Source organism: Pseudorasbora parva, chromosome 22, assembly GCF_024679245.1.
Source record: "Pseudorasbora parva isolate DD20220531a chromosome 22, ASM2467924v1, whole genome shotgun sequence".
In the NCBI taxonomy this organism is placed as follows: domain Eukaryota; kingdom Metazoa; phylum Chordata; class Actinopteri; order Cypriniformes; family Gobionidae; genus Pseudorasbora; species Pseudorasbora parva.
In genome coordinates, this window is record NC_090193.1 from 32,794,836 (window position 1) to 32,811,367 (window position 16,532).

Here is a 16,532-nt window from a genome sequence, read left to right on the forward strand (position 1 = left end):
ATAAGCTTTCTTCGGATTCTAATATTAGGAATGAGTGGACGTTTGTTTGCTTCATTCACTGCGGAATCGATTAAAACACAATGTTTTTCCTTGTATATTGGATCCGACAGGAATGGTACAACACACTTATGTGAGTAAAAAAATGATTTTTTTTATATGTGATAATATTGCAATGTTATAGATTTTTTGATTATGTGTACGTGTCTAACAGAACATGTCTTAGCACGCTGTCACAGGCTGGAGAATCCTTTATTTGTTGGTTCATTGCGATTCAGGATCAGACTCGGACATGTAATGTTAGCCAGGGCTCGCAAAGCCCAACGTCCTGGGGCTATGTGTTTTCCAGATGGGAAACGTTACCAAAACGTAAACCCGTCGGCAAGCCGGTGAATCTTAAATAGTCGAATAATATTCCTTTCTTGACCTGTAAGGACAACAACACTGTCTTGAATTTGATTTGTCGAGCAGCGTTCTGAAATATGCGCGCCATATATGGGAAGTGTTCAGGACGCATACTATAAGATTTTGCGAAAAAGAAACCTTATTATTCAGTCATAACACTGAGCTTGGCCGTTATTTTGTGCACTCCTGTGTGCGTGCGAGCCGCAGGAAAAGCACACACACGCACAATTTTGAGAAGTCAGGCTCAATAGTAACAAACGTGACTCTTGTCTCTTCTATAATGTAAATAATAAGAAATAATACAATAATACTAATAATACTAATAATAAGGTAAACCTCCACAGAGTAGCGGCCGAGCTCAGTATTTTGCCTGGTCGAACAATCACTGTCATTATAGTGCATGCAGACTTTTTTTTTTTTAATTTCTCCTTTTGAACCAAGAACTTCTTGTGAACTATCCCTTTAAAACAAGACAAGTAAATTATGGATGTGAATTTGATTTTTGGTTGAACTATCCCTTTAAATCTTTTTCATTCAGCCATGTGCTGTTTAGTATTCCCATCATGAAGTACTCTGCTCTTTTGACATTTCTCCCTGAATAATGTGCTGAGAGCGTGAAAATGTATATTTAGTCTTGATAGGGTTCCAATTAGCAGTTTATAAATCTTATAGTAAGCTGGGGGATTGTAGGATGTGCTCATCTTTTCCACCAGCAGAATGAGCGTGTGATGTTGAATGAGTGTGTTTAGTATTTTTAGAGTAGGGTTGTGTTCGGTGCACCTCACTGACCTAGTTTTGGAGAGTAGCTTTAATCTGCACACAGCTCTCACTCTCTGTGTCCTTGTGCTAGTGTAAGCATGTGGCATTGGCTGTGCCACATCTTCCCACCGGATTTATGAAACTAGTCTTTACACCATGGTCCTGTCTGAATATGATAACGTTTCTTCTCTTTTCTCAATTCACCATCCCTGCCGTGATTAAAACAAGCACCAAATGAAAAGACACAATGGCGACAGAGCCACCCTAGTATTCTCTCTCTCTTATCCGACTGGTCATGTGACACAGATGAATGACATTACAGTATAAAGCAGCAATATGTACCTTTCAGGATTAAAGGGGTCATATCATAAAAAACCTGTCTATACTCACAGTTACCTGACAAATATAAATAGTAAAATTGTAAACCTAACTCCATTTTCTTCCACTCCAGACAGGTGATTCAGGTTATATTATATATATTTTTTATTTTATTCTTCTATGAATATTTTAATTCCATTTCTGTGTAAAGCACTTTGAATTGCCACTGTGTATGAAATGTGCTATATAAATAAACTTGCCTTGCCTCGCCTTGCCTTGCCTAAGGACCCTATTTTAATGTTCTGAGCGCATGGTCTGAAGCGCATGACTTAGTGTCCGAATCCACTAAACGGTTGGGCGCATGGTCCAAAAGGGTTGTACCTTGTCTCTTAATGAGTCATGGGCGTGTTTTTTTGGCATAACGTGCAATAAACCAATCAGAGTCTCATCTTCCATTCTCTTTAAAAGCCAGTTGCTCTTGAACCATGGCGGATTCTTACATGGCAAAAAACAATAGCTTACATGGCTATTTACATGGCAAAATTTAAAATGATATGGACGTTAAAAATTATATCTGCGTCAGGCTGAAACTTAGCCTAGAAATCTAGACGCACCCTAGTGGCAGCAAATCTAATCTGCCATGAGTGTCATCTAGCAACTCTCAATACACTTCTGAGCTGTAAACGGCAAACTCTGGTTGGGCCAATCACATTGTGTATTAAGTCCCGATACTCGGGATCGGGATCGGTATCGGCTCCGATCTGCCATTATTTGCCGGATCGGGTATCGGACAGACAGGACTGATCCAAATTCGATACTGTGCGCATAATATTCTGTGTTATTGTTAAGCCCCAGCGCCCCACAAAAGGCACAAAAACCTTTTGTTAATATTATAAGTGTTCTGAAGCCATTCCATCGTTTAATGCGAGTACAGATTAGTTCACGTCAATGCTTCCCTCCACTGCGGCTGTCAGTCACTCTCCATTCAGCTTTTAACTGTCGCGTTCGGTTACGACACTCAACACCATGAAACTTTCCAAGATTATTTATTGTTTCTGTTATTATGCTTGATCTGTAGATAACGCTCTAACGTTATGGTTTCTCAAAAAAATGTCTATCTGGTGGCGTTTATTGCTTTAAACCGTGTTACTTTCTACCGGGTGTCAGTTAGATCACAACACTGGACTAGTTATTATATTGTTTTTCACACACAGTAACTGAAATGTTAAACTGTTAAAATAAACGGCTTATAAGAATACTGCATAGATATACTACGCGTCTATATCTTGTTTTAAACTTCTCGATGCGGACGGAGCGCGGCGCGCTGTGAGCGTCTATGACTGTGGCTGTGAGCATGTGACTCCGTGATGCTTCAAGCGCATCATCCTGCGCACGGGATGCGCATAAGCGCTTTGTGCCGCTCTGTATTATGCTACTGTTGCGCTATGAAAGCCTTATTAATAGCCTTTCTTGTTCTCCTCTATCTACATGTTGCTGCCTCATTAAAAATATGCATTATACATTTAAAATAAATGCAATTTCTTAGTATATAGGCCCTATTTCTATAAATATATTTACTTGTTTTTCATGAATATATTTTGTGTAACATATTTTACCAGATTTACAGCTACACTTATTCACTTTTGTGGTTTCCTTTATTTTTTCCCAACTAAATGTTTAGATTTTATACAATTATTGTGCACTTGTGATTTTATAACTTTTGCTGCTGTATTATTCACTAATCTAATTTATTCAATTCTACACACTAAGGCTTAGAAATTCTACATAGACAAAACTGCATTGGTATCGGATCGGTTTAGTATCGGTATCGACAGATATTCAACATTTTTAATATCGGATCGGATCGGTTCTGGAAAAATGGTATCGGTGCATCCCTAATTAAGTCGGTGGGCGGGGCTTAACATAATGACGGCGAGTTGCGCTTTCGTGCTACTAGTAAACACAGAAACTGGCGAACGGTGGTTTTTCGAATCAGCTTTGACCGCGACTGGAAGACTTGGAGTTAAGCTTTTCTCTGAGAAAAGATCAAAGAACGGCACTGAAGTCATTCTTAAGAAGGGAAGATGTGTTCAGAGTTTTGCCTATCGGATACGATGAAAGTTAAATCTATAACTAGCTCTGCTTCACCATCGTTGCTCTGGTTGGTTGTAGCGCTATCCAGTTGTGTGCACGCTGTGCAGAGGGAGTTTGAAAGACAACCGTTTATCCCGCCCCTCGGATTGAGCTCTGTGAATGGTTTGCACACCAAACATCTTGATGTGGGTCTGGTTTGTCAGGCTAGCTGAAACTAGCAAAAAACACTTGCATTGCACCTGGCGTCGCATTGCTCTGGGTGTATGATAGGGCCCTAAGCAGTAAACACGATGCAACATTTAAATTGAACCATTTTCCCAATTATTAGAAAAAACTAATAATTCAGCAAATGGCTACCCACATTTACATGTCAACAATGCATATTTTAAGTCTTAACCCTGTTAACCTTAACATTTAAATAATTTATATTAAAAATTAATTAAAAAATTGGAACCGTTTATTAAACCTTTAGACAAAATGAAAAAAGGCATTTATTGCTTATATAGTTATGAGACAGGACTATATGGAGCTCATACTAGGGGAGGAAAAAATGTGTTGTTGATATTTATATGGCCAAAAAGTAAGATGAAATTCAAATAGCTTGTTATATAAGTAAATTAAATCTTTATTACAGTATAGATGCATGCATAAAAGGCATTTAAATATCAGTTGTCACTTCCAATTGTCTTTGATGCTCCATTTGATTTTTCTAAAAAGCAGCAAAAAGACTTGTGTACCATGACCTGAAGAGGGACTTTTTAAAAAAAATTATACTAAAGTCCTTTTACTTGCTGAAAAGGTATACAGTTTCAATCAGACAATATAAGACATGTTGTAGATTGTGTACAACAGGTTTTTCAGCAAAGTTTTGATCATGCTGATAACTTTTGTGCATCAAATATGATACAGTAGTCTTTATAGGGTTAAATCTAGCTAGGTTAAAAATGTCCTGGCTAATTATAAAGGACAGAAAGTGGGTTTGAAATGGTCATGAAACACTGTATGACGAACTATAAGTGGAAAAACCTAAGGGAATTTTTTTTAAAAGATGATATGAACTCTTAAAAACTCATTGTGAGGTAAGAGCAACCTATGTAAGGTTTGTTTCATTTCTGAATCTGTTGTCTCCATACAGGTGATCTATAAGAAGTTCCAGGTGAAATGTCCTTTTGAGGACTTTGCACATAACAGGACGTTGGTGGGCTTTAACACAAGTGTGGCGGCTGACCCCGGAGGAGTGGAGATGACCCCTGAGAGTGACCCTGCCTGCACCCCCCACCTCTTTAACATGAACTCACAGGTATGTCATTGAGTAACTTAGTAACTGAATGATACTAAATTCATGCTGTGACATTCTTATGAGTCTTGTGATGTAAGACTTTAAGCAAAATCAAATGACACACACTGTAGTTCCCAATAATCCGTTGCATGACTCACATATATGTGGGCTTAATCCGTACAGCCGTTCAGATATCTGTTCTCAAACTGCATAAAAATCTGGATTTTCAGCTTATGTTATAATAATATATTCACATTTCTAAAGCATAGGAACCTTTGATGGGTTGTGGTTTTAAAGATTATTGCAGAGTGGCTTGCTAAATTGGGAAGATATGGGAAAGTAATGGCATTTTACTACCTCTCTTTTGCTCTCTAATTGTAGGAAAGAAAAATCATAAACCACACCATAAAATTCATAAGCATTCACCAAAATGAAAACTCTGTCAATGTAGTCCGTAGCTCAGTACAGGCTTTGTAAGACGGTATCCTTATTTATTCCTGTCTATCTATGGCCTATATTCCTTTCATTTTCATATCTCTTATATTAACACATCCTCTGCACATAAGTGTCAGCTTACTGCAATTTCCCCACATATGTCCTTTACTGTCAGAGTGATACGTGTGAAAGTCTGTAGTCAGGAGTGTTAAATTCAGTCTTTCTCCATGTGCACAGGACCAGCATTTTTAATGAGTCCAGGCCTGAGCTCTGTCCAAGTCTGACTTAATCACAGATACAATTAGCTCTCTGAAATGTGCTTCAGTGTTTAATGGGCTTTAAAGTGTGGACTTTGGGTTTTATGGTTGCTGCAGTTGTATCCATAGTGACGTGACGTGGTCTGGGCCGTGTGTTCTTATTTTCTTAGACGGCCTACACGGTTCCCATCCTGGCATTTGCGTTCGTGTGCCACCCCGAGGTGCTGCCAATTTACACGGAGCTGCGCAAGTAGGTGGCAAGTTCTTTCACAGGTCTGGAATCAGAGATGAGTCACGGTGTGCATGTGGAGGCTATTGCGCTGAGGCTGTTTGGAGAGCTGTGGTTTACCAGTCTGGAATTATCTTATTTAAACTGACATTACAGGAATATTATGGGTTTTATACAAGTTAAGCCCAAGCAACAGCACTTGTGGCATACTTTTTTCTTATAAAAAAAGAAAAGATCGGGATTACAGTGAGGCACTTAGTGAATACGGCCAATCTGTAAACATTAAAATACTGATAGTTTAGTACAGCCACAAGACTTGTCGAACAAGACAAGTTGAAATTATTTTCTTAATTTCACAGCAAAGTATTCCTTCGAGTACATACAAGACTTGTTCAATATTCTATTATAAAAGACATCAAAGTGATCGAAATAGACCATTGGAATGAATATTTCTTCCTTATGTTGACCACTTCAGATCAATATTTTTTAAACGATTTTAGACCTTATGAACTGGTATTTTGAGTTTGAATGTGCTTAGTTAATCAGTGTATTTTTTTGTCACATCCTTATATTTTTCTGATTTCAGCCCCACAAAGACAAAGATGCAACATGTCTCCAACATCTCCATTGCTGTCATGTACATCATGTACCTCCTGGCTGCACTGTTCGGATATCTGACCTTCATCGGTGAGGCCTATTACCATCATTCCCTTTAATCAAGATAGTAGAAACTGAGTACTAAAGATAGAAACTGTGTACTGCAATGAGAGGAAGTGACAATAAAAATATTTATCATGTTAGCCGCGTTTTCACCGCAGGAACTTTCCCCAGGAACTAGATACTTTGGGGTGGTACTCGGTGTGTTTCGACCGCAGGAACTAGGGTCTAAATGAAGTTCCGGGTAAATATTTACCCCTCCAAACGGCTCTGCTCATGAGGTAGTACTTTTTCAAATTTCAGGAACTTTCGAGGGCGGGACTTGGGCGCTGAACATGCTTATTGGTTGAGCTCACGCAGCAATTTATTTCAACCAGCATTTTTAAAAGTCTTTTGCGAGGTTCGTTCTGCGTTCTACTCAACATGCTCTGAGCAGGATTCGAACTGGGGTCTCCGGTGTGGGAAGACCTTAGCCTCTAGCATGTCTCTTGAGGCCAGAGTGAGGTTTACATGCACCACTCTTACTGGCCTACATTACACTTACCCCCCTAAACCTCACTCCCATCCGGCTCATGGCACTAAATGTAACCGGGTCCTACTCATCCCGCTCTGAGCAGGTTTCAAACTGGGGTTTCTATGTGGGAGACGGACTGCTAACAAGGACGCTAAAGCCTCTAGCGTCAGACAGTTAATAGTGTGCCTCTTAAGAACAGGGTAGTGAGGTTTAAAGGCACAGCTCTTACTGCCATACATTACACTAAGGCTTAAGCTATAACATCAGTGATAAAGTGTTTATACTGGGTTAAAGGGATAGTTCAGCCAAAAAATAAATTTTACCCATGATTTACTCACCCTCAAACCATCCTAGGTGTATATGACATTCTTCTTTCAGATGAGCACAATCTGAGATATATAAAAAAATGTCCTAGCTTACCCAAGCATTATAATCGCAGTGAATGGGAGCCCCAAATTTGAAGCCCAAAAAGTCAATCCATCCATTATAAAAGTGCTCTACACAGGTCCAGGGGGTTAATAAAGGCCTTTTAAGGTAAATAGTTGCATTTTAGTATGAAAAATATCCAGATTTAAAATTTTATAAAGTAAAATATCTAGCTTCTATCAGACCGTCTTCCCTTTTCATCTTATGACAAAAGCATAGCTGGTGCGACGTATGCGCTGTATGCGCTAGCGTAAGCATTTTTGAACTGCGAGAGCCATTACACTTTCTTTGTAATTTGAATATGGAAAGCTCAAACGCATTGCTTTGCTTTAGAAGCCCTTTATTAACCTCAACTTTATTAAGTTTTATGTATTGTTCTGTTCATGATGACAGAAGCCAGGCTGTCGACTGTATTGTATCACATTCAGGGTCGGATTTTGGATGTGCTAGGATTGGCTCATACAGAATGTATCAAACATGTAGAGGCAGAGGTGAAGAGCAAGGCAAAATTGCAGGGATTGGTATTTGCCACAATTATTATTGGTTATCCAGGACAACTCCCTGCCTTTTTACGCATCAGCAGACAACAGTGCGACTCAGATGAGACCGAGAGAGTGCCGGAGGTTTTATAAAGGCAAAGAGGTGGTTGGATCTGTCAAGATGGATGTGCTGAGTGGTCATTCAGGTTGAGATGTCAGAGCATGGGTGAGAGCAGTGTGACTGCAGTGGTAAAAAGGGAGAGTGTATTTTCTAATTTTAGGCACAAAATATTCATCCTCACATTCCAGAGCTTTTGAAGTGTAGACCAAGACCTGCTCAGCTACAGTATGAGTGAGCATGATATAATCATCTGTTTTAACAAACTAGTGTTGGACTCGGGGTCATATTGGTAAAGTATTAGAACTCCATCTAGTGGCTGTTGTGCATTAATGAAAACCATTACCACTGTGAGCTGGAAAAGAGTAATTCTCAAACTGTGGTCAGTTAGGTCTGTGAGGTGATTTACTGATTAAAAATTGACATGCAAAACTATTCAAAAGTTTAGGGTTTGTATGATTTTTTTATGCCTTTATAAAAAGAAATCTTATGCTCACCACTCTTATGCTTGATTTACCACCAAAAATAAAGTAAAAACAGTAATATTGTGAAAAATATTACAATTTTAATAATAATAATAATAATAAATTTAAATAATAATAGCTGAATTTTCAGCATCAGTACTCGTCGTCAATGTCACATGATCCTTCAGAAATCATTCTATGCTGATTTGGTACTCAAGTAACATTTCTTACTATTATCAATGTTATTTTTGTGGGAACTGCATTAAAAAATGTCAGGGTTTTCTGATGAACAGCATTTATTTAAAATGGAATTTCATTTAAAAAGTATTTTGATCAATTGAATGTGTCCTTTCTGAATATAGTATTAATCTCTTTTAAAATAAAAAAAAGCTTTCTGACGCCAACATTTCGAACAGTACTGAAAATATTAAAAATATGTATAGATGACAAACTTCTCAGATTGAATTAATCAATTAATTAATCAACAAATAATAATGAATGAACTCATTATTAACATTCATTTGTGATTTGTTTCTGTTTTTCAGTTCAGCAAGTTATTCAATTCGACTTTTTAGCTACCAAATATTTGGCTCATTTAGGTTTAATACCAAGTAGCAGTCTATTTAATCTCAATTTATTAAGAGTTTTTTCACCCATAAATGTAATTTCTGTCATTCATATCTCACCCCCATGTTGTCCCAAAGCCATAAGACCTTCGTTGATCTTCGAAACAGCAAATTAAGATATTTTTGATGAAATCTGAGACCTCTTTGACCCCTCCATAGACAGCAATTTAGTTTGTAGGTTGTCCACAAAGTTCCCTTTTACTGTTGAAATGGTCTGCCACCTGAAAAGGTTTGAGAACTACTGATCTAAAGCAGCGAGGAATGCAACATAATTGTATTTGTGTGCAGATAAAGTGGAAGCCGAGCTGCTGCACACCTACAGTCGAATTGACCCGTACGACACACTCATCCTGTGCGTTCGTCTAGCTGTGCTGACTGCCGTCACACTCACTGTGCCCATCGTGCTGTTTCCTGTGAGTATTTCACACTGTATCACATTTTAAATAAACATCATCTTATCAAGTTAAAACTTTGTTGAGGAGTCAGGATTGGATGACAAGCTATATTTCAGTATCTGATTTCAATGCTTTGTTTTTTCCTGTGTTTTCTCAGGTGAGGAGAGCAATTCAGCAGCTGTTTTTCCCAAACAAAACCTTCTGGTGGCCACGTCACATCGCCATAGCTGTCTCCCTCCTCACCCTCATCAACTTACTGGTCATCTTCGCCCCAAACATCTTGGGCATCTTCGGGATCATCGGTAGGGTCGGTGCTCTCGGCTCTTGAGTGATGTTGGATCCTCAATGGGTTCTTTCTTTCTTTTGAAGCTCCATTAGTGTAAAAAGCGTGAGAGCAGTGTGCAGTGCCATGGTAACTTCAAGGTCCTCGCATTCGCTTTTATCAGCACATGCATTAAAGTCTCAGACTATAATACTGTACGCACAGCGCCAGCCGTGCATAAATCCATCCCCACCAGCGTTATTAATCGCCTTTGGAATGTGTATATAATTATCAACAAAGTTCCCATTATTACATGATATTTTCTCCTGATCTCACACTTACACTAACTCTAAATGTTTCTCTAATTCATGTGAGTTTTACCTACCTCAGAGAATAATGGATACTATTGTGTTGTAAGGGCCCGACCACCCTATAACCTGAGAAATCTTTCAATGACTAAGGCTTATGTAACTTGAGCTGCTTTAACTTAAGATTTTCAGTTATGCCTTATTCCTAAGGGACGATGCTAGTGAAGGTTTAGGTTTACGTTTAAGTAAGTAAGTGTCTACGTGTGCTCCGCAGGTGCCACGTCCGCGCCGTGCCTCATCTTCATATTTCCGGCTGTGTTTTACATCCGCATTGTTCCCGAGGAAGAGGAACCTATGCGCTCTACGCCGAAAATCATTGTAAGTACTCGCGGACATACTGTATTGGGTTTCCCCCATTCATCCACAGTGGGATCTGGTTTCTTGCCTCTTGTAGGAATGTAGATGCTTTGGAAACGTTCACACATTTAGACTGAGATTCTCTGAAAACGAATCATTCTAAGAGCTTTTTAAATCCCTCGGGTAAATCTTTGGTGCGACCCAAACTATTGTAACCGTGTGAACTACTTCCTCTCAAGTTACAGCAAATTGCAGGAATCTGGAGATGTTGTACATATCATTGTAGTATTTGTGAATCGTATTTCATGTGTATTTGTATTTTAAAGCCTTTTTTAGGGCCGTTAGGAATTTTCTCCCTTAATTAGGGCCCAAGCCCTGAAAGGGCGCAGAGCCCTATTGTTCTTCTAAGGGTTTTTATTATTATTATTAGGGCCCAAGCCCTGAAAGGGCGCAGAGCCCTATTGTTCTTCTAAGGATTATTATTATTATTAGGGCCCAAGCCCTGAAAGGGCGAAGAGCCCTATTGTTCTTCTAAGGATTATTTGTTATTATTTATTATTATTTTTTTACGCGACTATTTGGGCATTTTTGGGGCCCTTCCCATGCTCGAAAACTCTTGAAACTTTGCACACGCATCAGAATGCGCGGCCATCAGGGCCGGGCTGAGGCTGGGACCCGGGCGTGGCAGGGGGGCTCGACAGCGCCCCCTAAAGTGGGCTCTGAAAACGTGGTCTATAAATCAAACCAACTTCCACGTATATATATGAAACTCTGTACACATATAGAGCTCATCGGGCCGAACAACTTTCGTGCTCTAAGTTATGCGTCAGCCCAACAGGAAGTGAGCTATTATGGGTTGTTCGGAAAACGCATGCTCTGAAATTTGCGATACTCCTCCTAGACGATTGACCCGATCAGCACCAAACTCGGTCAGCATGAAGTCAAGACACTGTGGATGCTAAATTGCGAGCAACTTTCTGATTTCTCAAACGGTTTGGCTGTGGCGAAGAGATGAATTTATGGCGAGAAAAAGGAAACAGGAAGTGTGTCATAACTTTTGCATACATTAATTCATTTTGATGAAACTTCAGCTGTGTGTTCGTTGTAAGAGACTGATCACATGGATATGACTTTTGTGAGACAAAGTTATAGCGCCACCAACTGGCAGCAGGAAGTGTGTCACTTTCAAAATTGCTTTAAATCCCCATCTTATTTTCACCCGATTTACTTCAAACTTCATCAGTATAATGTCAAAACATGGCAGATATAGACATATGAATGGATTCCTGATTCTAGAAAAACTGTTGTCATGGCAACGTGTCAAAGTCTAATAATCTTTTTTGGTGTTTTTGAGACTCTTCACATGCTTGAAATTGCATGAAACTCAACACACACATCAGACATGCTGTCCAGAAGATGCAAGCAAAGATTCAGAAACGGGCGCGGTAGAGGGGCTCAGTAGCGCCATCTTTTGTCCAAAGCGGGGGGTTAGTTTTATCTACAGTCACCAAACTCGGTATATATATTGTACATTTTGAGCCGGACAACTTTCTAATTTACAGTCATTAGCTCTGACCAACAGGAAGTCAGATAATTTGGTTGGAAGATAACAAGAAGTCGAAAGCGAGCTCTGAGTTTTTACCTTCTCCTCAAAAGCGATTCATTCAATCTCCTCCAAACTCGGACAACATAAAGTAAATATACAGAAGATGCTAAAATGTGAACGGTTATTGGATATCTCAAACGGTGTTCCCGTAGCAAAAGCCTAAAAAACACAAAATAAGCACACAAGTGCCTGGTTCATAAATAAGGCTATACTCCCACCTGCTGGTTATTCTATATAATCACACTGTTTTTTTGTGTTTTTTTTCAACACTTATGCTCTCCCTTAAATGTCCAGTAGAGGGCAATATTGTATAAGTTTTCAAGCAAAAAAACTTGCCTCTGTGTGTGTGTGAGAATGGTTTTCTAGCCTGGTGGGGACTTAAACCTGAATGCACACAGACTCATGGGACTTCCCAATGGGTACAAAAGCTTATAAATCAGACAGAATGAGTTCTTTTGAAAAGGTGAAAATGCAGAAAGTTTTGTGTGATGGGAAGGTTTAGGGGTAGGAGCTGTGTAGGAGGACAGAATATGGTTTGTACAGCATAAAAATCATTATGCCTATGGTGAGTCCCCAAATAGATAGTGAACCAGACATGAGTGTGTGTGTGTGTGTGTGTGTGTGTGTGTGTGTGTGTGTGTGTGTGTGTGTGTGTGTGTGTGTGTGTGTGTGTGTGTGTGTGTGTGTGTGTGTGTGGGGGGGGGGGTTGTTGTGGATGGGGGATGGTGGATGGGCTTAACTGATAAGAGTTGCCTGCAGCATACTTCAGCATTACTACTGTGTGTGTGTGTATGTGTGTGTATATGTGTGTGTGTGTGCGTGTTCTTTTTTCTAGCCTGGTGGGGACTTCAACCTGAATGCACACAGACTCATTGGGACACGTGTCACTGATTTCTACAGTGTGTGTGTGTGTGTGTGTGTGTGTGTGTGTGTGTGTGTGTGTGTGAGAGAGAGCCACTCTTCTGTCTAAAAAGATTACCTCTCAATGCTGTGCTTTGGCCTGCATTAAAGGATCAAACATATTATTCTGGGTTTGAATAAAAAAATTCATGTATAAAACCAGTTTATTTGTAGGGCATTGACAATATTGTTTTATATAATTAGTTAAATAATTGTGTAAATACAAATAATTATTAATAAAAATATATAAATATTTAAAAAAACATTACTAACAAAAGAAAAAACACATTTAATTGTCTTTAAAAAGAAAAGGAAAAAAAAGTAGTGTGTGTAACTTAAAAAAATGAGAAGATTAATGCCTTTTGTTTAAGGACAAAAATGAGAACCAATGAGCTACCGGCATATAGAATAACCAGAAGGTGGGAGTGTAGCCTTATTTAGTAACCAGGTTGGATATGTCCTAGGGAACACTGTTTTGAAGATAAAACTATTGTTGTTATTGCAAAACAGTGTTTTCAGACAGTGAAATAAAAACAATGTTCTCTCACTGTTTAGGTTTTGTGTCTGTCCTTACCCCCCCCCCCCCTCACTCTCCCTCTCTCAGGATCACTCTGTGTGTGTGTGTGTGTGGAGGGGGTCTCTCTCACTCTGTGTATGTCGCCTTGTTTCTTGTTTTTCATAATTTAACCCTTTCATATCAAAAGCTATCAGCAATATCTATCACTTTATTGTGAAAAATAAGTTTTAAAAAATGTATTATACATATATATAACACTGGTCTTCTGAACTTACAATATTTTGAGCTGCAAAAAATACATTTGCACATAATTGAAAGTGATATCCTAATACTTTTAATTGTTTTCTATAACATGGGCTTTAAAGAAGGTCATGTGCTGTGTTTGCAAAGATCACGTATGACACCTCTTTAAACTAATTATTTATTGATAAAATTCAAATGGATAAAAAAAATATAATTTCACATGATCTTATAAAAGTGGCTGTTTATAATAAACTTCTATAAATTTTATGCACGCATATTACTCTTACCTGACACTGATATTAAAATCATTGTTGCAGTCTCTGTGATTTGGCTTAATTTATTTTTAAGAGAAGTGTAAGGATAATACAACTTCAGCATTTGGACAGTATTCTGCATTCATTTTGAAATTGACATTTGACATCACCTGACATAATATTAAAGAATAAAATGTAATTGATCTCAGAGATGTGAGTGTTGTGGTTCCTGGTCATAGCAGCACCAGTTGCTGCAGTTAATGAGGTGAATTCAAATGACTTTGACATAGTCCCTTTATTTATTTTTTCCCATATTAAATGCCTATTGCCTGCTGTGCACAGTTAAGCTGATGCCACCGGGGTGGCGGTGCCCCCTGCTTGGGCCCGTCATCGCTGCTCGCAGCTTTAATTATTATTATTATTATTATTATTATTATTATCTTTTCGCCTTTTGGGCATTTTTGGGGCCCTTCCCATGCTCGAAAACTCTTGAAACTTTGCACACGCATCGGAATGCGCGGCCAACAGGGTCTGGCAAAGGCCTTTGCCCCGGGCGTGGCAGGGGGGCTCAACAGCGCCCCCTTGAAAAACTGGGTCTATATATTAAACACACTTGCACGTACATGTATGAAACTCGGTACACATATAGATCTCATCGGGCCAAACAACTTCCGCACTCATAGTCATAAGCTTCGCCCAACAGGAAGTGAGCTATTATGGGTTGTTCGGAAAACGCATGCTCTGGAATTTGCGATACTCCTCCTAGACGATTCACCCGATCAGCACCAAACTCGGTCAGCATGAAGTCAAGACACTGAGGATGCTAAATTGCAAGCAACTTTTTGATATCTCAAACGGTTTGGCCGTGGCGAAGAGACAAATTTATGGCGAGAAAAGGGAAACAGGAAGTGTGTTATAACTTTTGCATACATTAATTCATTTTGATGAAACTTCAGCTGTGTGTTCGTTGTAAGAGGCTGATCACATGGATATGACTTTTGTGAGTCAAAGTTATAGCGCCACCAACTGGCAGCAGGAAGTGTGTCACTTTTGTCCAAAGTGGGGGGGTTAGTTTTATCTACATTCACCAAACTCGGTATATATATTGTACATTTCGAGCCGGACAACTTTCTAATTTACAGTCATTAGCTCTGACCAACAGGAAGTCAGATAATTTGGTTGGAAGATAACAAGAAGTGGCAAAGCGAGCTCTGAGTTTTTACCTTCTCCTCAAAAGCGATTCATTCAATCTCCTCCAAACTCGGACAACATGAAGTAAATATACAGAAGATGCTAAAATGCGAACGGTTATTGGATATCTCAAACGGTGTTCCCGTAGCAAAAGCCTAAAAAACACAAAATAAGAACACAAGTGCCTGGTTCATAAATAAGGCTATACTCCCACCTGCTGGTTATTCTATATATCACACTGTTTTTTTTTGTTTGTTTTTTTCAACACTTATGCTCTCACTTAAATGACCAGTAGAGGGCAATATTGTATAAGTTTTCAAGCAAAAAAACATTACCTCTGTGTGTGTGTGTGAATGGTTTTCTAGCCTGGTGGGGACTTAAACCTGAATGCACACAGACTCATGGGGACGTCCCAATGGGTACAAAAGCTTATAAATCAAACAGAATGAGTTACTTTGAAAAGGTGAAAATGCAGAAAGTTGTGTGATGGGTAGGTTTAGGGGTAGGAGCAGTGTAGGAGGACAGAATATATGGTTTGTACAGCATAAAAACCATTACATCTATGGTGAGTCCCCAGAAAAAGATAGTGAACCAGACATGAGTGTGTGTGTGTGTGTGTGTGTGTGTGTGTGTGTGTGTGTGTGTGTGTGTGTGTGTGTGTGTGTGTGTGTGAGGGGCAGGGGGGGGGGGGGGGAGGATGGGCTGAGCTGATTTGAGTTGCCTGCAGCATACTTCAGCATTACTACTGTGTGTGTGTGTGTGTGTGTGTGTGTGTGTGTGTGTGTGTGTGTGTGTGTGTGTGTGTGTGTGTGTGTGTGTGTGTGTGTGTGTGTGTGTGTGTGTTGTTCTAGCCTGGTGGGGACTTCAACCTGAATGCACACAGACTCATGGGGACACATGTCACTGTAGGGGCCTAAATTGAGGTCCCAATAGGTACAAAAGCTTATAAATCATACAGAATGAGTTCTTTTGAAAATGTAAAAATGCAGAAAGTTTTGTGAAATGGGTAGGTTTAGGGGTAGGGGCAGGAGGACAGAATATATGGTTTGTAAAGCATAAAAACCATTACGTCTATGAGTCCCCAGAAAGATAGTGAACCAGACATGAGTGTGTGTGTGTGTGTGTGTGTGTGTGTGTGTGTGTGTGTGTGTGTGTGTGTGTGTGTGTGTGTGTGTGTGTGTGCGCGCTAAAAAGATTACCTCTCAATGCTGTGCTTTGGCCTGCATTAAAGGATAAAACATATTATTCTGGGTTTGAATAAAAAAATAAATGTATAAAACCAGTTTATTTGTAGGGCATTGACAATATTGTTTTATATAATTAGTTAAATAATTGTGTTAATACAAATAATTATTAATAAAAAAATATAAATATAAAAAAACATTACTAACAAAAGAAAAAAACACATTTAATTGTCTTAAAAAAAAAGTAGATTAATGCCT

At 39.1% G+C, this 16,532-nt stretch overlaps 1 protein-coding gene across 5 annotated transcripts in view; it reads left to right on the forward strand.

Moving 5' to 3' along the window:
• slc38a3a (solute carrier family 38 member 3a) overlaps window positions 1–16,532 on the forward strand; it is a 70,952-nt gene that overhangs the window by 40,241 nt on the left and 14,179 nt on the right. For all 5 annotated transcript variants that reach the window (XM_067431110.1, XM_067431111.1, XM_067431112.1 and 2 more), the window contains 6 exons: window positions 4,709–4,873; window positions 5,715–5,794; window positions 6,360–6,460; window positions 9,346–9,470; window positions 9,610–9,754; window positions 10,297–10,400. In XM_067431110.1, coding sequence (XP_067287211.1) covers window positions 4,709–4,873; window positions 5,715–5,794; window positions 6,360–6,460; window positions 9,346–9,470; window positions 9,610–9,754; window positions 10,297–10,400 — 720 coding nt within the window. The remainder of the gene's footprint in view (window positions 1–4,708; window positions 4,874–5,714; window positions 5,795–6,359; window positions 6,461–9,345; window positions 9,471–9,609; window positions 9,755–10,296; window positions 10,401–16,532) is intronic.